At 47.8% G+C, this 24,962-nt stretch overlaps 1 protein-coding gene across 1 annotated transcript in view; it reads right to left on the bottom strand.

Annotated features, from left to right (window-relative positions):
• Window positions 1-20,458, bottom strand: part of SBSPON (somatomedin B and thrombospondin type 1 domain containing) — a 35,360-nt gene extending 14,902 nt beyond the window's left edge. Inside the window, exons 1-2 of the mRNA XM_021089235.1 lie at window positions 20,138-20,458; window positions 6,807-7,001 (exon numbers count right to left, since the gene is read on the bottom strand). Of these exons, the coding sequence (XP_020944894.1) occupies window positions 6,807-7,001; window positions 20,138-20,351 (409 nt within the window). The 5' untranslated portion in view covers window positions 20,352-20,458. The remainder of the gene's footprint in view (window positions 1-6,806; window positions 7,002-20,137) is intronic.

Below are 24,962 nucleotides of genomic sequence, written 5' to 3'. Positions count from 1 at the left end.
ACCTGAGCCACAGCAATGACAATGCCAGATCCTTAATTGCTAGACAACCAGGGAACTTCATACTATTTAAAATTTCAATATTATAGCATGTGACCCATAAATTACTAAATTCAGCTTTAGGAATTTCCATTGTGGCTCAGCGAGATAAGAAGTAGACTAGTATCCATGAGGATGTAGGTTCAATCCCTGGCCTCTCTCAGTGGGTTAAGTATCTGGCATTGCTATGAGAGGCCCTGGAGATTGCAGATGAGGCTTGGATCCTGCGTTGCTGTGGCTGTAGGCCAGCAGATGCAGCTCTGATTTGACCCTAGCCTGGGAACCTCCATATGCGGCAGGTGTGGCCTAAAAAATAAATAAATAAATAAAATTTGGCTTTACTTTCCCTTTCTGTTGGGAAATCTAGCCCTTACACTCTGAGTCCCCCCAGGCTATGCGGGGAGGGGTGGTCCCAGAGGTGGGGGAAGGCTCCCAGTGGGCACAGATTAAAGCCAGAACAGGGTGGCACCCTGCTCAATTTACAAAGTGCTTTGACATCATAGGTTAAAGGTCATCACCAATGCTTTGTAAAGAAGTGTCCTGATGAGGTCTGAATGAAGGGAAAATAAATGGTGAATGACTGGAGGAAAAGGAAAAAAAAAAAAAGAGGAGTTTCCATTTTGGCTCAGCAAGTTAAGAACCCGACTAGTATCCATGAGGACGTGGGTTTGATTCCTGGCCTCACTCAGTGGGTTAAGGATCTGGCGTGGCTGTGAGCTGAGGTGTAGGTCCCAGATGCAGCTGGGATCTGGTGTGGCTGTGGCTGTGGCATACGCTGGCAGCTCCAGTTCCACCTGGGAACTTCCATATGCCGCAGGTGTGCCCTAAAAAAGAAAAAAAAAAAATAGCGAATGACCTAGCAGGGGCTCCAATACAGACAGTAGCTTCCGTTTTTTAAGACTGACTACCCATGCTCAGTGTCAAGCCTCTGTGGTTATGACCCATCACAGAAGCAAGCCTGTAACCCTGCACCTGGTCTCCTCCATGTCCTGGCCCCTCCAGCTCTGGCTGGGTTTGATGGCATCTTCTATTGAGGGGGCGCCCTTCCCTTTGGCTTGAATCTAAAGTAAATAAGCTGGAAGCCAGATAGCCTGGAGGCCTCTGAACCAGCACCATTTTTTAACATCCCCCACAAATTTAATTTTTCATTACTCTAGAGCAGTTAGTAATTTAGATTATTTTTGCCTCCAGTCCCACTTCTGCTTATGTATGGAGGCACGTAACTGGAGCCCCAGGACAAAGACTCTCAATAAGGCCTGGCTTCCCCTCCTTTCCCCTTCCTGGCAACAATATTCAATGTAATAGATTCTTTGTTAACGGGCTATTTGCCAACTTTTCTGGCATCTACCTTTAACCCACCATTGTTCATTTTTACAACAACTTCCACTTCTGAAAGCGTGGCACCGCACATACTTACTTTGAACATGAAAGTAAATTAAATTTGCTTTGAGAATTTCATAAAGCCCTCTGACACGACAGGGGGCCTCGAAAGCAGACTTAGAACCACTGGTCTGAAGATATTGTGTATAGAAGAGGATGGAATGAAAATGGGACCAACACCACCAGCCTGGAAGCATGCAGTTCACAGTACTGCACAGTGATCTCTTCTCTGGAGAAAAGTGCATATAAACCATTGTCAGTACGGGCAACAAAGACATGATATGGGTTTTTGGATTGTTCTTATGATGATAAATATGGCTGTGATATACAGTAATGAAACAGGAAGAATGCAATGGCTACTTGATCATTAGTAAGAGTGCTTCAGGGGAGTTCCTGTTGTGGCGCAGTGGTTAACGAATCCCACTAGGAGCCATGAGGTTGTGGGTTCAATCCCTGGCCTTGCTCAGTGGATTAAGGACGCGGCATTGCCGTGAGCTGTGGTGTAGGTCGCAGATGAGGCTTGGATCCTGTGTTGCTGTGGCTGTGGCATAGGCCGGTGGAGCCTGGGAACCTCCGTATGCCACGGGAGAAGCCCTAGAAAAGACAGGAAAAAAAAAAAGAGTGCCTCAGGGAGTTCCCACGATGGTGCATTGGATTGGGTTAAGAATCCGACTGCAAGGAGTTCCTATTGTGGTACATCGGAACCATAATGATGCTGGTTCAATCCCTGGCCTCACTCAGTGGGTTAAGGATCTGGTGTTGCCTTGAGCTGCGGTGTAGTTCGCAGATGCGGCTCGAATCTTGCATTGCAGTGGCTCTGGCTTAGGCTGGCAGCTACAGTTCCGATTGGGCCCCTAGCCTGGGAATCTACATGTGCCACGAGTGCGGCCCTAAAAAAGCAATAGATAAATAAATAAATATTAAAAAAAAATTTAAAAAGAATCCAACTACAGTGGCTCAGGTTGCTGCGGAGGTGCAGAGATCCTGGCCCCGGTTAAAGGATCTGGTGTTGCCACAGCTGTGCCTGGTCACAGCTAAGGCTCAGAACCAGTCTCTGGCCTGGGAACTTCTATATATCTCGGGTGCAGCCACAAAAGAAAAAAAGAGTGCTTCATTAAACATGTTTCATTCCCTGGCCTTGCATAGCCTTTGTATTTCTACTTAGTTACTAGACTCTGTCACTTCAATTTTGAAATATAATATTAATAGGAGTTCCTGTTGTGGCTCAGCACGTTGCAAACCTGAGTGGTGTCCATAAGGATGCAGGTTCAATCCCTGGCCTTGCTCAGTGGGTTAAGGATCTGGCGTTGCTGTGGCTATGGTGACGGCTTGTAGCTACAGCTCCGATTGGACCCCTCCTAGCCTGGGAACTAAGAAAAAAGAAAAAAAAGAAAAGAAAAGAAAATACAAATAAATGGAAAGATATGCATTTTCACATCACTGTCATTCCCTTCCTTTTGTTTACCCCTAGTCGTCCATCTCTCTCCAAAGTGTATGCATGGGAGTTCCCTGGTGGCTCAGTGGGTTAATGATCCAGCATTGTCACTGCTATGGCTCAGGTTGCTGCTGTGGCATAGGTCCTTTGCCCTGGAACTTCCAAATGCTGAGGGCACGGGCAGAAAAAACAAACAAACAAACAAAAAACCCAGAAAAAAAAACAACAACAAAGTATAGCCACAGAAAAATGATTAGTGATGCCCCCTGGATAAAAAGGGTTATTTAATCAAATAAAGTGGGGAAATAACCTACATCAGATCTCTCTTGTTGGTCTCCTAGCAAAGTTGCTAACACCTTCTAGGGACCCACAGAATATCCTTAGTGGAGTCTGATGGGAGGGCAGGTGAGAGGGGTACCTGGGGAGCTCAAGGACATTTAGAGGAAAGCGGGGCTGTGAGCCTTCCCTGTCAGGGACAGAGGAGGGGACATCTCCAGGCAGAGAAGAGACCGTGGGGGGTGGGGTGGTGGCAGGTGTGGGGCTAATGCTCTCTGGTGTCCTTGACCCATCATATTCCACTGCATCCTCTTCACTGGCCCTCCTGGCCCCTTTCCTGTAACCTCCATCGTCCCAGGGCTTCAAAGGGGTCTGGCAAGCAGGTGAGGCCCTGCAGAGTGGGATGTGCTGAAGGAGTACATTGTAGCAGCGGAGCCCTGAGTCACACACTTGCTTTTTCTGACAGGTCTGCTCTAGACCTTGAGTGTCATCCCCTAAATCAATAATGTCCCACAGAACCTTCCTCTCTGAGCCTTTGTGTAGTGTTTCTGCAGAGTGCCGGAGCTGAACGTGATCTTGTTCTATGACCTTTTCTGTGAGCCCTGAACTATTTCCTCAGGAGCTTAAATCGATCGCCGAATATTCGAGGGGCCTCTGCCCCGGGCCCCCACTGCTGCCCATTCCACTACCTCCACTACCGGAGAGGTCACAGGTCGTTTCAAATCACAGATCTGGGAGTTCCCGTCGTGGCTCAGTGGCTAGCGAATCCGACTAGGAACGATGAGATTGTGGGTTTGATCTCTGGCCTCGCTCAGTGGGTTAAGGATCCGACATTGCCATGAGCTGTGGTGTAGGTTGCAGATGCGGCTGGGATCCTGCGTTGTTGCTGTGGCTCTGGTGTAGGCTGGTGGCTACAGCTCCGATTAGACCCCTAGCCTGGGAAGAACCTCCATATGCCGCAAGAGCAGCCCAAGAAATGACAAAAAGACAAGAAAAAAAAAAAAAATCACTTATCTGATCACACTGGCTCCTGAAGAAAACACCCCAGTGGCTCTTTTTTTTTTTTTTTTTTTTTTTGCTTTTAGGGCCATACCCCACGCACATGGAGGTTCCCAGGCTAGGGGTCCAATCAGAGTTGTAGCCGCCAGACTATGCCACAGCCACAGCAATGTCGAATCCAAGCCACGTCTGTGACCTACACAACTCATGGCAACGCCAGATCCTCGACCCACTGAGCGAGGCCAGGGATCGAACCCACAACCACATGATTCCTAGTTGAATTCGTTAACCACTGTGCCACGACAGGAACTCCCCCAGTGGCTCTTAAAGACCAGAATCCTGAGAGGGACTCCCAGGCCCTGCGTCAAGGTGGGTGTCAGCCCAGAGGCCCCCTTCTCTGCTCCCCACACACTGACCTTCCTTCCACTTAGCAAATGGGCCTTGTGGCTCCATGAGTTACATAAATAAGCTAAAGATGTCTCCTGGGTTTTTATTTCCTCACAGCTGGCTGAGACCTCTTAGCTCCCAAACCTGCTGGCACCAAATTCAAAATTTTATACCTCCAATTGTTTTCACATTTGGTTTTCCTTGTAGGACCGTTGCCTGCGGCACATGGAAGTTCTTGGGCTAGGGTCAAATAGGAGCTGCAGCTTTGGCAACCCCAAGATCCTTAACCCACTGAGCAAGGCCAGGGGTCAAACTTGCATCTTCATAGACACTAGGTCAGGTCCTGCTGAGCCACAACGGGAACTCCCCAATTGTTTTAAAAATAGCCACATATGTGGATTTTTAGCCATTTGGGCCCCTCCTGCTTTGCACACCCTGTGAAATGACACCCAGCATCTGGTCTCCGTTGATAAGGTAAAGCCTTGGGCTTACAAGACCCCAAGCCACGTGGCACCTGCCCTTCACAGCTCTCTGACCCACAGGTTCCAGGCCATGCTGCTGAGCTGACATCACCTAGACACACGGCCCCTGGTAGATTCCTCTCTTCCCTGTCTGGGTGGTGGTGGCCGCATCCCAGCCTCTGGACATCCTCTCATGCAACCCTGTCCAAGTACCACCCTACAAGGTGGAAGTGTATTACTGCCTGTCCTGCTCATGTGCTTTTTCCTAGATTAGCCCCCAAATCCCTCAACGCCCCCCTCCCCAACCTGGCTCACCATGCTGGTCTCTCTGCCTGGAAAGCCTCACCTCCACATCCTAGGGAAGTCCTGTCCCACCCGTCTCTGCTGCTCCCAGCCTCCGCCAAGGCCAAGGGGACTCTGTTTAGAACACACACAGCTCCGCACACCTCTCCCTTGTTCAGGACCTGCTGCACCCAAATGCAGCTGTGATTTTCTGGGACCCACTTTCCAAGATGATCTACTTATCATCTCCCCCTCCCACTAGACCGCAATCTACTGGACAGCCGGTTCCACGTCAATGTTTTTCCCCCACTGTCACTCTGGCACCCTGCCCAGTGCCCAGCATCAAGTAGACGCCCAATATCTGTGGGTGGAATGAGAATAAAATGGCTTGGCGAGGGTCATGCTGACATGGAATTTTCCAGGTTCCCATGAAAAACATATGATCTTTGCTACCCTGGGCAGTCAGTGTTTTACTCTGTCGGATTCCATTGTGGTCAACATGCAGGTTGTGGCTTTTTCGCTTATTTCTTGGTGAGTTTCCTATGGCTTCATGGGAGTTCAAGCTCTTGTGGCCTGTCAGGTAAAGGATCCTGAGTTGACACTGCAGCAGCTTGGGTCATTGCTGCTGCAGGGCATTCAAGCCCTGTCCTGGGAACTTCCATATGTCTCAGGCACCGCCCAAAAAAAAAAAAAAAAAAAAAAAAGTCATTTTATCATCCTTTAGGAATTTCTAAGTTTTCTACTGTTTTCACATGTATGAGATCGATGGTGATTAAAACAGGAATGGTGGTAAAAGAAGTTACCATTGTGGAACTTCCAACAATCCAACTAGGAACCATGAGGTTGCAGTTTCAATCCCTGGCCTTGCTCAGTGGGTTAAGGATCTGGCATTGCCTTGAGCTGTGGTATTGGTCGCAGCCGCGGCTGGGATCCTGCATTGCTGGGAAAATCCATATGCCGCGGGTACAGCCCGAAAAAGCAAAAAAAAAAAAAAAAAAAAAAAAAAAAAACAGTCTTCTGGACACATCCCGTGTGAAATAGCCTCATCCTGCCTAAAGTCCTTTGTGGTCCGCTTGCTGAGTTTACTGAAAACCACAGTGCTCGTCCTTTCCACTGAGCGCAGGCACCACAGGAAGGGGCCTCAATTGGGTTTTATTTTTTGGTCACCCGGCCACATAGGGATGTTCCCTGGACAGGGATCAGATCCAAGCCACAGCTGCGGCAACACCGGATCCTTAACCTACTGTGCTAAGGCAGGATCGAGCCTGTGTACCAGCGCTCCCAAGATGCCAATGCCCTTGCGCCACAGCGGGAACACCCCTTCTTCTGGTTTTATAACAAAAGGAGTGGGAGGGGGTATTGGGAGACTTTATGCAGCTGCCAAATAATTCCTTTATCAAGGATTTTCTGAGCTTCCCACCTCCTCTGAGCAGACTAGCCCATTCCACTCCGCGTGGAACTTTTCCTGCTCAGCACCTGGCCTTATATGGGTAGAGGGGATGGTAAGTCACCCCAAGGGCCCCCGGGCCGCAATCAAGGAAACGCCATACCAAAGGCGTGCCCGCAGTCCTGGCCCTGGGCTGTCGCATACTCCAGGCAGCCGGCTCTCTCCTCCAGGGCCGGGCAGGGCGCGCCGCCGTTCTGGGGCTCCTGGCGCACCGCGCGCCTCCGCACTCGCGCCGTCGGCTTGCACTGGTCCGCACATCCGCTCCAGGGGCTCCACTCCCCAACGATGCACGGGCGAGCTGCAAAACAGCACCACCGGGCGCACACCTGAGCAAACCTAGCGCCTGCCAGGCTGCTCCCACCAACGCACAAGGTCAAGTTCAGCCTGAGTAAACTGCGCTTGGACCCGGCCCCGGATGGGGAGAAACACACAAAGTTGACACTGACGCCACCAGCCCTGATGGTTATCTCTTAGAAGCAAGCGGATGTTCCAGGGTCCTGAAAGTGGATGTGAGCCAGGACACACCCGAAGGAAAGAGACTGATGGCTTTAGGGTTTGCTTCCTCCTACTCCCTGGGCTGAGATCGGATCTTTGCTCTTGTTTTCCTTTGATCGTAAATTTATCCTCCTCTGCCCAGAACTTTTTTTGTTTTTTAATTTTTATGGCTGTGCAGCAGAAACGAATCCGACTAGGAACCATGAGGTTGTGGGTTCGATCCCTGGCCTCGCTCAGTGGGATAAGGATCCAGCATTGCCCGTGAGCTGTGGTGTAGGTCACAGATGTGGCTCTGATCTGTCGTTGCTGTGGCTGTGGCAGAGGCAGAGGTTGGCAGCCGTCGCTCCAATTGGACCCCTAGCCTGGGAACCTCCATATGTCACTGATGCGGCCCTGAAAAGCAAAAATAAAATAAAATAAAATAAAAATAATAATGATAAATATTTTTAGGGCCGCACCTGTAGCATATGGAAGTTCCTGGGTTAGGGGTCCAGTAAGAGCTGTAGCTGCCAGCCTATACCACAGCCACAGCCACAGCCACACAGCAACTCGGGGATTCCAGCCGAGTCTGTGACCTACACCACAGCTCCTGGCAATGCAGCATCCTTAACTTTCTGAGTAAGACCAGGGATGGGATCTGCACCCTCATGGATAATAGCTGGTTCTTTACAGCTAGACCACAATGGGAACGCCTGCCCAGAACATTTTTGTCATGACGGGAATATGTATTCATTGTGGAAAACAGAGGGGGAAAAAAGTCTAAAAGAGAAAATATATATCTCCCACCAAAAATTCCATCACTTACTGGGTCAGTTCTTATCAGGAAATGTGACTCTGTAAGACATAGCTTAGGGCTACACCAAGGGAACCCCTCTTCAGCGGTTGTCTCCTGGGTGCTCTATGCTCATCCTCCATGGCTCAGACTCAACAACTGGAGGTGAAGTTTAGAAACCAGAAACCAGTGCCCACAGATGTTAAGAATACTCATGGTCAGGCATGAAGGGCCAGAGTCAGGGCAAGAATTTGGTTCTCAAGTTAATTCTCTGGTCATGACTTTAAAATCAACGTGGTCACACATTTAACTTTCCCGTTTAAAGTCTGAGTGAGTCTTTTAAAAGGACTGTAATGAATTTTTAAATTGAATTACTTGAGGAGTTGCAATTGGGTATAAGAAAAGAACAGGGAAGAGTTCCCACTGTGGCTCAGTGGGTTAGGAATACGACTAGTACCCATGAGGATGTGGTTCTATCAATGGCCTCATTCAGTCAGTTAAGGATCCCACATTGCTGTGGCTGTGGTGTAAGCCAGGAGCTGCAGCTCCAATTGGACACCTAGCCTGGGAACTTCCATATGCTGCAGGTGTGGCCCTAAAAAGAAAAAAAAGGGAAAAAAAAAAAAAAAAAAAGACAGAAGATGTACCCTGAACTAGATGTCAAAACTCTTTCCCACAAAATGTGGCCTGCTTTTCCGTATCACCCTCATTCTTTCAGGTTTACAGAGTCTTCACCAAGGAAACACAGGAACTTTTTTGAAAACTGATTGGACTTTGGACAGTTTGAAAACTCATGTTGCCTCTCAGCATGCTCCAGTTTAGGGTTCATGGTGTTTGGAAGCCATATCATTTGGCAGCAGGTACCTATGCCTGGAATGAAAAGGGTCACATAAAGCATAAATCTTAGTCCATAATTCAATATTTTCCAACTGTTTTAAAACATGCTTTTATTAGTCATCTAAAAACTTTAAACACGTCAAGTATCTAAGGAAGCAGAATGAGACACATGAGATTTCATTTCTAATAACTACCATGCCCACATCCTTTGGAAAATCAATAACAGGCCACTTCCTGCTCATCATCTCTTGCTGACCTTCCTTTTTATTTTCGCAGTCCCATGATGAATTGGCCCATAGAACCAGAGGCATGTAAAGAGACTGCCCGGTTAGGAGCTGGTTGAGATGCCTTCTGTTCTTAATTTTTTTAATAACTCTCTTCCCCCACAAATCCATTTATCCCTCCATGAGTCTAGCTAGTGCAATCCCAGTATGTTGCACTTGAACTATACTTAATAAAACACCTAAAATGATACACTTGTTTCAAAGATTAACATTTGTTTTATTTTTTTTAATTTATTTTTTGTCTTTTTGCCATTTCTTGGGCCGCTCTTGTGGCATATGGAGGTTCCCAGGCTAGGGTCAAATTGGAGCTGCTGCCACCAGCCTATGCCAGAGCCACAGCAACACGGGATCCGAGCCGTGTCTGTAACCCACACCACAGCTCACGGCAACGCCGGATCCTTAACCCACTGAGCAAGGCCAGGGATGGAACCCACAACCTCCTGGTTCCTAGTCGGATTCGTTAACCATTGCGCCACGATGGGAACTCCTCAAGGATTAACATTTGGACATCACTATGAAATACAATGGCTTTAACTCAAAACTTAGTAATAGGGCTTTGGGTTACACCCTATCTATATGGTAAAAGATGACATAAGGGGATGAGTTTAGTTTCCCAGTCTTTCGGCAACATTTGTGTCTCACGTCCAATGTTTATTTCTTTTGCTGGGTTTGATCCATAGGTAAAGTCCTCAAATCAGGGAATCATTAAATCAGTTGTTCCCATGGGTTAAGGTTTGTCCTTGGCAAAATGCTATGTCCTGTCTTTGCAGTCTATGGCTTTGACAGCCTCAGAAAGAGAAACAGAAAGTTCTGGGGCCCTGAACAAGATCATAGTGGGGTTTCATTGTCAGACAAACTGAAAAAAGTTCACACAGAGTTTCACCAGTCGAAAGATGCTCCCCAAAATATTTTGAGTTGGAAGATGAGTCTGGGATATTTTTTCCTATTCTGCACAAAATATTCTATTCTTGATTAACTTGTGAACTTCTGCTTATCTAGATCGCAGTTTGTCATAGATGGCAAGTGATCTTTGGCCACAGAGTTTGAGAGAAGTACGGAAACTTGCGACAGATTTATTATCGGCCATGCGTCTCAGCTGTATGACACAAATTTCCTTTTGAACTATTCCACTGGTACCTTGTCCTCTACCCACTCACTAAAGCTCACCTAATTCATGGAGTTCCTGTTGTGGCTCAGTGGGTTAAGAACCCAACCTGTCCTGAGGATTCAGGTTCGATCCCTGGCCTCGTTCAGTGGATTAATCATCTGGCATTGCTGTGGCTGTGTCGTAGGCTGGCAGCTGCAGGTAGGATTTGACCCCTAGCCTGGGAACCTCCATATGCCCTGGGTGCGCCCCCCCCAGCCCCCCGCCCCAAAAGCTTACCTGTATACTGCATAGCAAAATATTCTTCCTTCTAATCTCATCCTTCACATTTCACTAGTTGTCACTGGGGCCCAACAGACTGTTACCTGGTGCAGAATAATCTCCAGACTCCAAGATTGTCCCTGGGTCTTAATAGTTTGGATTTGGTGACATCAGCCCACCCCTTTTAGGCAAAAGAAGCCCCGATTTAATGGGTGCCTGGAAGGTCAGCAAGCTCTTTTCCTTCTTCTTTTCCTTTTTCCTTCCTCCTTCCCTTCCTCCCTCTTCCATCCTTCCTCTCTTTCTTTCTTTCTTTCTTCCGTCCTTTCTTTTCTCAGGTCACACCTGTGGCATATGGAGGTTCCAAGGCTAGGGGTCAAATTGGTGCTACAGCTGCCAGCCTACACCACAGCCACAGTAACACTGGGTCCTTAACCTACTGAGCAAGGCCAGGGATCGAACTGCAACCTCAATCTTCCTAGTCGGATTCGTTTCTGCTGCACCACGACGGGAACTCCCTAGTCGGGTTCTTAACCTGCTGAGCTACAACAGGAACTTCCTCTTTTTCTCCTCTGTATTGAACATTGGGACATTCAAGTTGAGTTTCCCCAGAAGCAGACCCTGAGACATGGATCTGAATGCAAGCAATTCATTTGGGAGGTGGTCCCAGGAAGCAGAATAAGAGAATGGGGGACAGAGGCAGAGAAGCAGACTTAGAAGAGAACGGAGGTGGGAGGCGGCGCCTAAGCTTTTACTTTCTGTCCAGTGGGTGCCCCTGGCTCCTGGCTCATTGGGCAGTGAGGCAATGGCTAGATCTGGAGCGCTGGGAATCACCAAGCCCTTTCAGATGCACCAGCCAGCGCCCCTCCCTCAGGAAATTTCTAGTTATCAGATGTCCCTACCAAGGCCATGAGAAGGATGGCCAAGGGCAGAAAAGCAAGGTATGTTGTTCAGTAACGAATGAGCACCCAGCAAGAGTGAGACACATTTTCACCTGTCCTCACAAGGGTATCATCCAGTCGTATCCAAGTGCAATTACCTTAGAAGATGTCCCACTAATACTTTTTTTTTTTTTTTAATGGCTTTAAAAACTCCTTTCAAGACTTGCCATTGAATTTGGAAGAGAATCCGACTCCCTGCCTGGCTCGCCAAGCCCTGGGTTCCCTGCCTGTGGCCTCGCCTCCGCCCACGCCCCCGTCCCCGCCCCAACTGCCCCCAGCCTCGCCCCGCCCCAAGCTCCGGCCACACTGCCCCCTTCACCTTCCCCAACACGTCAACCTCTTTCACATTTGGGGACGAAGTGTGTTCTCACTGCCAGGAATGCTCCTCCCACACGAGGCCTGGCTGGGTTCCACTCATCCTTGAGGACCCAGCTAAATTATTTGGTTTTCAGGGCGTCCTTCCCTGCCCAGTTATCTAACTAGTCACATACACACATAAAATACCCCACGAAATTATTTCCTCTCAGAACTCAGTGTTCCTTCCCTTATAGCATCTCTGCAATTCAAATTACATATTTACTTTTTTTGTTTATTGTTGAATTTGGGGGGGGGGTTGTTTTGTTTTTTGTTTTGCTTTTTGGGGCTGCACTGCAGCATATGGAAGTTCCCAGGCTAGGGGTCGAATCAGAGCTGCACCTGCTGGCTTACACCACAGCTCACAGCAGCACGGGTTCCTTAACCCATTGCGTGAGGCCAGGGACAAACCCGTATCCTTATGGCTGCTAGTTGTGTTTATTATCACTGAGCCACAGTGGGAACTCCCTATTGTTGAGTTTTTTATTTCATGCCTGGCACTTGGTGCATGGCAGATGTTCAATAAATGTCTATTGAATGAATGAATGAATGAAATGGCATTGGGCAAGTTCCTCCTCCTTCCTAATTTCAGTTCTACATGTAAATAGACTCTGCTTTGCTCCCATCTTAAGTAAAAAGCCAACATGCTGACAAAGGCTGCAGGCTGGGAAGGAAAGCTGGTAGATGGACAGGAGCAGAGTCAGAAACTCTCAGAGCCAGATGGATAAGAGATTCCCAACAGGGGCCAGAGCTGTCTGGGCTCTTCTGGCAATGGTGGCCCCAGAGGGCATCCACTGAAGGAGTCTTGCTTTCTGTGGCTTAAGGTCAGGCAGATCCACAGGCCACCAAGTCCTTCTTAGTCCACTTCTATCTCCTGCCAGCACCACCTCTTAAAAGTAACAAGCTCCTTTAATTTTATTATCTGTGGCATGAAGTGGTATTTCTTTTTATTGAGTTCATTTCCCTCACCTGAGAATTTCAGACTATGGTGAAAAAAAATCTGTGTTTACCTTATCTGTGCTACTCATGGACTGACCACTTCAGTGGACCTCCTCCCCTCTAGCTTTGGGAGCCAGGTTTCTAGGAATGCCTCCCCTCCCCGAATTACTCTGGACTTTCCCCAGGCCCAGTCACAGCCTGGCCAGTTGTGGCAACCAACACTGTTCTCAGGCTTTAGGTACCAAAGGGTAACTAAAAAAAATTTTCTCAGAGTTCCCGTTGTGGCTCAGTGGCTAACGAATCTGACTAGGAACCATGAGGTTGCAGGTTTGATCCCTGGCCTTGCTCAGTGGGTTGGATCCGGTGTTGCCGTGAGCTGTTGTGTAGGTTGCAGACGCAGCTTGGATCCTGTGTTGCTGTGGCTCTGGTGTAGGCCGGTGGCTATGGCTCCGACTCGACCCCTAGCCTGGGAACCTCCATATGCCATGGGAAGTGGCCCTAGAAAAGACAAAAAAAAATTATTCTAATTTTTTTTGATGATGCCAAATGCACACACACACACACACACACACACACACACACACACACACACACAAATGGCAACAAACTGAGCTGAAAGCCAGACTCCTTTGTTTCATATAGTCTAGATTATTTCTTCTTCTTCTTTTGTTTTTTTCTGGCTGTATCCACAGCATATGGGAGTTCCTGGGCCAGGGATCAAATCCAAGCCACAGTAGTGGCAACACTGGATCCTTAACCCCTGGCGCCAGGCTGGGGATGGAATTCACACTGCCTTAGAGACAAGGCCGGATCCTTAACCTGCTTGCTGCAGTGGGAACTCCTGGAATATTTCTTCTTAATGTAAGGTCTTGTTTATCTTCATGTAGGGTCTTCTTGGTTAATTACAGACACTCAAGCCTTCCTCTTTGTAATCTGGCCCTGCCTGCCTGGCTCCTTGCCATCTCAAAGTTGAAGGCCACCCACGATCAAGTACTTTCTCCCTCACACAGTTAAATTCTAATCAGTTCTAGTCCTAATCGTCCCTAAGGAAATACTCTTTTTGCACTTTATCCACAGAAGTACCATTTATGCATAGCCTCTCTTTCTCGAAAATCTATGGAGGAAAACTAAAAGTTCCTTTACACACACACACACACACACACACACACACACACTCTTCAGGTTGACACAATTTTAAATGTATGTCCTCTGCCTTTCCCCCTTTCCTCGTGTATATATATCCCTTTCCAAGGAATCTCATCACAACTTATCTAAAAGTCAAACAAGGAATTCCCATGGTGGTTCAGTGGTAAAAAACCTGACTAGTATCCATGAGGACATGGGTTCGATCCCTGGCCTCGCTCAGTGGGTTAAGGATCTGGCTTTGGTTCAGATCTGGCGTTGCTGTGGCTGTGGTATAGGCTGTCATCTGCAGCTCCAATTCCACCCTTAGCCTGGGGACCTCCATATGCCATGGATGTGGCTCTAAAAAGACAAAAAAATAAAAATGAAAAGGGTGTGTGACTATGCCCTAGATGTCCTCTGAAGCCACAGGTAACATCTCCCAGGTAGAGCTACTGGTCACTTTTTTTGGCAAAGGCTTACAAGCAGCACTGCATTAGCTCTTAGAGAATTGCAAAGAGGAATGAGATGCATTTTTTTTTTTGCCCTTGAGGGGTGGAGAAAGAAGGCATGCTCACTCTACCAGTATTTATCTGGAGCCCTCCCTGCAATGTCCACAGCCTCTCATAAAGCCTTATTTCTCTGAGGCGGTAAAAACATAATGTTGAAACCTGTGGACTCTGGACCTCAAGTTCCTGGTTCAAATCTTGCTTCATCACCTACTAGCTATGTGACTTTGGACAGATTGCTTAACTTTTCTGTGCTCTGGTTAGTTTGTCCATAAATGAGAACATGACGAAGACTTATCTTGGTGGGTTGTGAGACCTGAGTCAGTTTAGAGCTGAGAGTTGCCTGCGAGAGGAAAGCCTAACACTGAGTAAATGCTGGGTAAACGCGGATGACCTTACCCTCTGGGACCGCATACCCAGCGCTGCGGCCAAATCATGTCAAATACTGGCGCCAGGCCCTGTTCGTTATTTCTGCAGAGACAAAGGCAGGGGAAGCCACACACTGTCTCTCGGGCCACTGTGGCTCCACTGAAGCCTCAACTTTCTAAATCATCATAGACTGTGACATCCTTTTGGTGGGGAGCGGGGGTTGGAGCCCATATTTTCCAGCATGGTGCCCCTTCTTTCTCCAGATAGGCTGTCAGCAGATTTTGAGCAGTTGGTTTCCTAGATTCCCCACAAATCAAGAAGAGACTGACCCAGACTGGCTACTCAATTTTTGTTCTGCTCCACTTGGGCTGCACCTGCGGCATATGGAGGTTCCCAGGCTTGGGCTCCCATCAGAGCTATAGCCACCAACCTACACCATAGCCATGGCAACACCAGATCCTTAACTCACTAAGCGAGGCCGGGGATTGAACCCACACCCTCATCACGTTTGTACTACTGAGCCACAACAGGAACTCCTGCTTCTATAGTCTTAGAATGCAGACTCCAAGAACACAGCTGATGAGTTAGACTGGGTGTTATGAGCCAGATAGGCAAGCCTTTTCCAGGAAGTTCTTTCAAAGCAGGGTAACTTGGATCAGCCCAATCCTCAGTCTCTCCCCATCCTTGATCAGGCTCAGCCAATGGAAAATTTTTCTTTCATCTTTTAGGAGCTTGGATGGTTGTGAAGATGCATCACTGGTATCGAAACCCATGTCATAATCATATTGAGATTTTCTGAGATGATTAATTTCAGAACTGATTTTGGGGGGGGTAGTTTAGTAATTCTCTCTCTCTCTCTCTCTTTTTTTTTGGGGGGGGCTTTTTAGGGCTGCATTTGCAGCATATGGCAGGTCTCAGGCTAGGGGTCAAATTAGAGCTACAGCTGCCGGCCACAGACATAGCCACACCAAGGTGGGATCCAAGCCGAGTCTGTGACCCACACCAGAGCTCATGACAATGCTGGATCCTTAACCCACTGAGTGAGGCCAGGGATCGAACCCACAACCTCGTGGATTCTAGTTGGGTTCATTAACCACTGAACCATGAAGGGAACTCCATAATTCTTTAGATTCATCTTATTTTAATTTTTACCAAGTAAAAAAAAATAATAATAACTTTCTACTTTCTATTTAGAAAAGAAAAATTCCAGTACTTCATCTCTTAGCCACACCCCAAAATAATGCATTTATCAAGATGAAAAAATCAGAAGGGTTAGACGAAAGGCTTGCTTAGCTCCACTGATGTGGTTACATTTTTCTGTTTTTTTTTTTAATCTTTTTAGGCCGCACCCGAGCCATATGGAAATTCTCAGCCTAGAGGTCAAATCAGAGCTGCAGCTGCCAGCCTACGCCACAGCCACAGCCACGCCAGATCTGAGCCACGTTTGCGACCTACACCACAGCTCACGGCAACACTGGATCCTTAACCCTTCGAGTGAGGCCAGGGATCGAACCCCCATCCTCATGGATACTAGTCAGGTTTGTTACGCCTGAGCCACCACAGGAACTCCAATGGTTATGTTTTTCATTCACATTTAATGTAATTTCAGTCAAAAAGTCTTGCAGCAGCATCAACAGGGAACATTACATGGGGTCAGAAGGAATCGAGATGCTAAGAGGCAGAATGGTTCTAGGTACAAAGCGTAACAGGGGGCTCTGTGCTATGGTACCTTGATTTATCCAGGAAGAAATCTATGAATTGGCACAAACAGTTGGGGCTGATGGCAGCCCGAAATCAGGCAGCCATGTGTTCAGATCTCACTCTGCTGCCTGCCCATGTTACCTCGGTGATGGGAGAACCCTCTGAGAGCCCCAGCTCTTGCAGCTGGAAAACAATAATGCAGGCCCACCTCATCTTCCCCCCAACCGCCCAGTCAGCACAGTTGTCCAGGGCTGAGGAACTGCATCTCAGCTTGGCCGTGTCTCCACCTCTGGCCCTGAGCTCTGAGGCACAAGCAGGCTCAGGCTTGCCAAGTGGCTGGCTTCCAATTGTCTCTCTTTTCTTGCTGCCGCCCCCCAAACTCCAGGCGCAGAGAATCCACCAGCAAAGAGCCCTTCCCATCCTCAGCCTGCTTCTGCCGAGGCCCTGCGAGGGCCTCTGTTAACTCCCTGCGGAAGGGCATTTAAGGCTTCTGAACATGTTCCTTTAACAATCCTATCAGACACCATTTCCTTTTCTGGCTTGGGGTTACTTTGTCCACTGCTCACGGCCCTTCCTAGACACAAAGTTCCTGGATTTCTTTCTGGCTTCTCTTGGAGATGGTAAGGTCTTCTCTCTTCTGCTACCATTTCCCTAATAAATCCCCATTCTGAAATGCTAGGCTCTTTGTTTTCTGTGTCTTTGTTTTTGGGGGGTCACTCCTGTGGCAGGCAGCAGTGCCCAGGCCAGGGATAGAACCCACGCTCCAGCAGTAACCAGAGCCACGGCAATGACAATGCCTGATCCTTAACCCGCTGAGCCACCAGGGAACTCCCTGTTTAATGTATCTACTTCTTGGACTGAAAATAAGGGATTTGTTTTTGACTAAATAGAGACTGGGAGGATTCTGCAAACCCTCAGAGCACTGACAGGGCTCACAAAAAAGCCAATTTTCCTCCTGACACTCACCTGTCTAGCTGTGTTCACTGTCTTCCCTGTTCACCAGGGAACAGGGAGCCGCCCAGTGCTGGCACGGAACCTGACACACAGTAATGCTCAACAGCCCTGGGATGCTTTCCTCCTAGAATTCCCCTCTCCTTCTCGAGGCTTTTTTTTTTTTTTTTTTTTTTTTTTGGTCTCTTCTAGGGCTGCACCCGCAGCATATGGAGGTTCCCAGGCTATGGGTCTAATCGGAGCTGTAGCTGTCAGCCTACACCACAGCCACAGCAACTTGGGACCCAAGCCACGTCTGCGACCTATACCACAACTGATGGCGACGCCAGATCCTTAATCCCCTGAGCAAGGCCAGGGATCAAACCCACAACCTCATGGTTCCCAGTCGGATTCGTTAACCACTGAGCCACAACAGGAACTCCCCTCTCAAGGCAAGATTAGTCCTGCCTATTACTTCCTTTGGGAAGTCTTCTGTGAATTCCTCTAGTCTTCTGAGTTTTCCCTCTCTGGCACTGAGCATGTTGCAAATAGGTTTTGTGTGTATATTTCCCTGACTATGAACTTCCACAGGACAGGGATTGTGTCTTTATCATTTTTGTGTCACTGTGCTTACCACAGACCAGGACCCATTATCTGAATGGCAGGGATTCTGTATTTACTTTTTTTTTTTTAGGGTGCGGCATATGGAATTTCCCAGGCCAGGGATCAAATGGGAGCTGCCGCTGTTGGCTACACCACAGCCACGGCAAATTCAGATCTGAGCCGTGTCTGCAACCTACACCACAGCTCATGGTGATGCTGGATCCTTAACCCACTGATGGGGCCAGGGATCCTTCATGTATACTAGTCGGGTTTGTTACTGCTGAGCCACAGCGGGAACTCCTATATTTGCTTTTAAAATGTAGCGGATCCCTCCAGAGAAAAGGTTAGTGGGAGAGGCTGCCACAGTGGAAAGTCTATGCTTGAGTGATCCAGGTAACTGAGGCAGGCAGTTTGGAGGGGGGCGGATGCTGCAAGGAGGGGGTGGAGGACATCTGGTCCAAGAGGGCTGCATTTCCTAAGCCACTGACTCTTCACCTTACTTTAGTAGTGAAGCACTCTGGCCTTGGAGCAGAAGAGGGAAAGGAGCTTATCCAAAAGATCAATATTCACAGGTTAATCATTAGCTTTCAATCATGATTAAAGCATCTTAACGTATTTCAACTCTGTTCTTTCAGCAGCAGGCCTGGGTGACTGTCCTGCCTGGGGCTGGTGACCTCTCTGGGCAGAAAAGAGGCCTAATCGGTGCTGCTCTTTCTAGCAGCCATCTGGTTTCCCCGGCAACGACACAACCCTGCAGGTCACTCTTCCAGGAGGATGCTGAGGATCCCACAACATGGGGATCCTTGAGGTCAAACCCTAATGTATGGGTAACTTTGAGGTGATGTGATGATTAGGGAGCAGGACTACTTTTATTTCCAAGGCTGTCTTGTTCTTTAGGACTATTCTCACCATTTCTTCCTTTACCTTTTAATTTAAAGAAATCAGCATTTATGGAGTGTGACCCAAGGGCTGTGATACCCTGGGAAATTTAAAGATGAAAAAGACTGACCCCAGGAGTTCCTGTTGCAGCTCAGCGGAAACAAATCTGACTAGTATCCATGAGGATGCAGGTTTGATCTCTGGCCTCATTCAGTGGGTTGGGGATCTGGCGTTGCCATGGTGTAGGTCGCGGATGCAGCTTGGATCTTGCATTGCTGTGGCTGTGGTGTAGGTTGGCAGCTGCAACCCTTGCCTGGGAACTTCCATAAGAGGGGGTTTGGCCCAAAAAAGCAAAAAAAGAAAGAAAAAGAAAGAAAGAAAGAAAGAAAGAAAGAAAGAAAGAAAGAGAGAGAGAGAGAGAGAGAGAGAAAGAAAGAAAGAAAGAAAGAAAGAAAGAAAGAAAGAAAGAAAGAAAGAAAGAAAGAAAGAAAGAAAGAAAGAGGGAAGGGGAGGGAGGGAGGGAGGGAGGGAGGGAGGAAGGAAGGAAGGAAGAGAAAGAGAGAGAAAGGGAAAGGAAAGGAAAGGAAAGGAAAGAAAGATTGACCTTAAAGGAAAACCAGCAAGATTAAAATATACCAGGAACCCTGAGATAAAAATCTTTCTCATGCTATATAGATAAAATTGAGTTCAACGAATAGGATCATCTCCTAGGAGGAGGGGCTGGGCTCCACGCTGGAGTCCAAGTCTTGCGGTTCTCCAAGAACTTGAAGAGTTCCCTCCCCGAGCAAGCCCTTGGCACCAATAATTACACATCCCTTCCTCCATCACTGCTCACCGCCAGAGCTCTAGAATCTTTGAGGGTTAACAGGCCGAACGAGGTGGCATCTGGCCCGGGGGTGTGCCCCTGGCACCTGTCAGTGCTTTCTCTCTGGGCAGGGGATGAGAGGTGGCCCTACCAAATGGGAGCTCCCAAGCGGAGGGTTTCATCTGGCAGAAGCAGCCAGTGCCCTTCCAGAACGCCGGGCTCCATCTCTTCCTCCCAGGCTCTGGTGGGAAGGGGTGCTTTGGAGCCATGTCTAGATGGAGAAGACTGGGAGATCCCTGGATGAAGGGGGGTTGAGGACCCAGGATGAGGGCCTTGGGTGCACCTAGAGGGGACAGGAGGGCCCAAGGATGGAGGGAGTAAGGTGGACCTCGTTGGAAGGGCCTGGGGTGGACCGGGATAGAGGGGCCGCGGACGCTTGGCTCTGGGCTTCAGTCTGGTGTGCGACCCTCTGCCCTTTGGCTGCGGGCTGGAGAACGGCCGGCTCCCCACCCTCCGCCCCTCGCCACCCACCTGGGCACGCCCTGGCGTAGTCGAAGCAGCAGTCTCCGGTGAGGCGGCAGGCTTGGTCGCAGAAACACGTCCCATAGACCCTGTCCAGCCTCCAGCCGCTGGCGAAGCAGGCGGGGTCCCGGCCGGGGCAGCAGCGCCCCGCGTCAGCGCAGCCGCCCAGAGCCCCGGGCCACAGCCGCGCTAGCGCGCACAGCGCCATCCACAGGGTCCTCATGGCCGGCGCTTCGCACACCTTCGGGGCAAGTGCTGTGCTCCTTGCCGAGCGCCCGCCCCGGAGCGGCCCGGCCCGGCCCTGCCCCGCGCCGGCCCCCGCCCTCCCCGCCGCCCCTCCCCATCCCTGGCGGCGCGCCCGTCCGGAGCCGAACGGGTGCCGCCAGTGCCCGGCCGGGATGGGGAGGGCGCCTCCGCCCCAGGCGCCCGCGATCGACGCCGGGGCCACTGGCCCCCTTGTGGCGGCGTCCCCTGCTCGGGCCGCGGGAACCGCTCGGAGGCCGAGGGAAAGCAGGTGCTCTGGAATCCCAGCTGCCCCGCGAGCGGCCGGGCTCCGCAACAGCCTCGCCAGGGTGGCCACATCTCCTGGTTCCAAATCCTGCTTCCTGACGTCCCCGGACATGTTAGCCAGTGGGCATTTTGACTCCAGGTCCCGGAGTCCATTTGCACAAGCCGGGCCCAGCCGCACCTTGCGCGGGTCACCCTGACTTCGCCCAGGAAGCCCACGCTTTGCTTTTCTTGGGACACCGGTCCTCCTGGGCCGCAAAATGGAGAGATAAGACCGAGGGAGCATCCTTTTTTTTTTCTGCAGCACTTTATAAAGGGATTTTCCTGCCCCAGGAAAATGCCCCTTTGCATCACTGAAGCGGCAATTGAATATAAAAGTTTTTGGAGTTCCCTTCGTGGCTCAGCGGTTAAAGAATCCGACTAGTATCCATGAGGACTCGGGTTCGATCCCTTGACCTCCCTCAGTGGGTCAGGGATCCGTCATTGTGTAAGCTGTGGTGTAAGCTGCAGCCATGGCTGGGATCTGGTGTTGCTGTGGCTGTGGCGGAGGCCCGCAGCTACAGCCCCCATTTGACCCCTAGCCTGGGAACCTCCGTATGCCAAGGGTTGCGGCCCCAAAAAGACAAAATAGTAGATTGTAGAAATAAAAATAGATGCTTTCTGTTAAAGCAGATTTCTCCAAAGAAATTCTGTGGGTTTGAATTTTAAAATATCTGTTTGATGATATTTTAGAAATAACTTCGGCTTTAATCAAGTGCCTGCTCAATTTTCCAGACACTCTCTTTCACTTTTCTCTCCAAATATATTTCCTGCACTCTTTTCGTTAATCAAAAATTATTCTGGGCATTCCCCTCGTGGCGCAGTGGAAACGAATCGGACTAGGAACCACGAGGTTGTGGGTTTGATCGCTGGCCGCGATCAGTGGGTTGAGGATCCTGCGCTGCAGTGAGCTGTGGTGTAGGTCGCAGAGCGGCTGGGATCTGGCATTGCTGTGGCTGTGGTGTAGGCCGGCAGCTGTAGCTCGATTAGACTCCTAGCCTGGGAACCTCCATGTGCCATGGGTGCGGCCCTAAAAAGAAAAAAAAAAAAATTATTCTGAAAGTTTCATCTTACGTTCTTAAATAATTTAAGCTATTGGAGTTCCCCGTTGTGGTGCAGCGGAAACAAATCCGACTAGGAACCATGAGGTTGCAGGTTGGATCCCTGGCATCACTCAGTGGGTTGAGGATCTGGCATTGCCCTCAGCTGTGGTGTAGGTCGCAAACGCAGCTAGGATCTGGTGTGGCTGTGACTGTGGTGTAGGCTGGCAACTGTAGCTCCAATTAGACCCCTAGCCTGGGAAACTCCATATGTCGCAGGTGTTGCCCTAAAAAGACAAAAGACAAAATAATAATAATAATAATAATGATAATTATTATTATTATTATTATTTAAACTTTTAATGGCTTTTGTGAGAAACTAGGAATGTAAAGTTATCTGCATCTGTGAATTTGAGCAATATAATTAATTTCAGATCTAGTCTTTTCCTTTCTCATATAAAGACTTCTCAAAGAGGAATTCCCTTTACTCTTTAGAGAGAAAAGTAACAAAAGAAAAAAAAAACTTTGGTGTGAAAGTAGTAAAACAATAAAATAATCAAACAGAAATAATAAGCAACAAAGTGAAATGAAAAAGATTGAATACATTATAAGAATTGTTATCTTATGAAATGTAAACACAAATGGAGTTTGACAAATGCAGACATGATGCAATCTCTTTTCACCATCTAAGGAAAACGTACTCTAAAATCAAAAAGAAATCCTCTCTTTGTGATTATTTATACTTGTAAATCTCAGGTTTGGGAATATTTTTGTTTTCTTCTTTAGGTGAATCTCTCTTACTTTTTGCAATTTAATTAAATAACATATATTTTATTTTTTATATTTTCAGTTCTCTGGAGTTGGTACTAAATAACTTTGTCAGCAAATTATACCCTCTGCCTTTACCTGTGTTGTAGGTTTTATTAGCTGCTTTGTATTAAGTCATTCATGTAATTTATCCCCACGTTCCCTAAGGCTGTCTGCTTTATGGAATGCCTTTAGCGACAGACTTGTTTTGTAAGGTCATAAGAATCTGGACTTGTTCCAGGAAGATGTAAAAGAAAATGATCCACCAACAAGATCATCTTCGGATACAGAAAGTAGAAGAAGACAACCTCCAGTTAAAGAGAATTAAAGATACGATGCCAAATGTTTGCTCGTTTTTTTCTCTACCCAGACAAAACTAAAACCTCAAATCAAAAAGTTGGGGGTCTGTGCTCAGGGGGTTTGGGTCCAGTTCTGATTCTATGATCTTAGAAAAATGGCTTCAGGGTTCTTATTTCAAATATACAAGACTGAATTTTTTTCAGAATGCTGTGAGTTGTTTATAGAGATGAGGAGAATGTGTGTAAATTGAGCACAAAGTGGACACTAAATACCTATTAGGTAGTGTCTTAATGCTCACCCCACTCCCACTTCATAATTTAAGCCTAAAGGCAAGTAAAAAACAAACTCAGTTTTAAAGACAGACAAAGTAGCTGAAAGCACAAAGTTAAGGAAAAACCCCCTCAATACTGGGGAGGACCCCCCCTTTCCTTTCTTCTCCTTCTCCTCCACATATATGCAAGAATCCAGAGGTGTTTAAGTGCCTTATATAAAAAGACATGGTACAGTCACCCCCAACCCTGCCCCAGGCATCCGTGGATTCAAGCAACCACTGGTCGCTGGTCCAATGTGGGACCTGTGGATACTGAGGCCAGATATACATGATTTCTCCTTATCACTCAACATAAAAAGGAGCTTGTCTGTGGTAAGTGATGTTGAAAGAAACTTACAATTTCAAGTTAAAGCTTGCACTGTCTTGAAAACATCAAGATAAGTTTCCTCTAACAGGCTCTTGCAAAGTAAGCAGTTCTCCCCAGAAGGCAAAGTCAAGGGGACACTGACATTTAAAGCAAGGGAGTTCACATTCTTACTGGAAACCGGATGCAGTCAAATGTAACAATCAGTCACTTTGTTTTCCATGTAGCTCTTTGGAGAACAGAAATCATCCTAGTGATGGTATGGAGAATATAGGAAGTAATCCAATGCACCTTAGAAAATACCCTTTCTTCTGATGTGTTGTTTTTGGAAGCTGCCCAAGATTGGTAAAATTAAAAAGGAGGAAAAGAGGCCTTTTCTGTTCACCAGATTCCAGAAAGCAATCATTTTAAAGGATGTCCACATATATGATCTCATTTGACCTTGCATAACTGGGAGGAAAATGTTGGCACCCTCATTCTGCAGATGACAGATGAGACATGCAGTTAATTAGTGACAAAACCAGGCTGGAACTAAAATTATTCTTTCCAAAAACATTGCAGAGTTCCTCCCATTACTTAAAGCTTGGTGGTGGTGGTGAGAGGGCAATGGAAAGTAAGAACAAGGAAGATGAAGTGCTCTGCTAAATACCGTAACTAGTGGATGTGGAAATGAGACTATAAATAATTTCCAGAAAGGTCTGGCTGCAAGTGAGATGGATAGGGAGTTGTTAACGGCATCCAAGGTGCTTGAGGGCTATCGAGGCAATCTCTTGAGGCTGACAAATAGAAGAGTTGATTCCTTTTTTTTCTTCCTCCCGGTTTTATTGAGATGTAATTTACACTGTATGAGTTTAAGGTGTACAGCGTAATGATGTGACTTACATCATGAACTGATTGTCACAAGATGTTTCATGAATATCCATCATCTATAGATGTAACATTAGATAGATAAGGGAGTTCCCTTGTGGTGCAGTGGGCTAAGGATCTGCTGTTGTCACTACAGCATCGTGGGTCACTGCTGTGGCACATGTTCAAGCCCTGGCCGGAGACCTTCTTAATGCCAGGGTGCAGCCAACAATAAAAAATAGAAAAAAAAATTTCTTTTCCTTGTGATAAGGACTCTGAAGATTCATTCTCTTAGCAACTTTCATATGTAATGTACAACAGTGTGAATTATCTCTATCAGGTTGTAGATTGCAACCCTAGCACTTATTATCATATAACTGGAAGTTTGTATTTTTTGACTGCCTTCATCCATTTCCCTCTCCCCCCATTCCTGCCTCTGATAGAAACAAATCTGATCTCTTTTTCTTTTCTTTTTTTTGTCTTGATTCAATTCTTTTTTTTTTTTCCTCTCTTTTTAGGACCACACTCATGGCATGTGAAGGTTCCCAGGCTAGGGGTGGAATCAGAGCTGTAGCTGCTGGCCTACACCACAGCCACAGTGACGCCCAGATCCTTAACCCACCGAGCAAGGTCAGAGATCAAACCTGTGTCTTCATGGAT

Source organism: Sus scrofa, chromosome 4, assembly GCF_000003025.6.
Source record: "Sus scrofa isolate TJ Tabasco breed Duroc chromosome 4, Sscrofa11.1, whole genome shotgun sequence".
Taxonomy (NCBI): Eukaryota; Metazoa; Chordata; class Mammalia; order Artiodactyla; family Suidae; genus Sus; species Sus scrofa.
The sequence above is the reverse complement of the archived record's forward strand: the minus strand, read 5'-3'. Positions and strand labels throughout refer to the sequence as shown.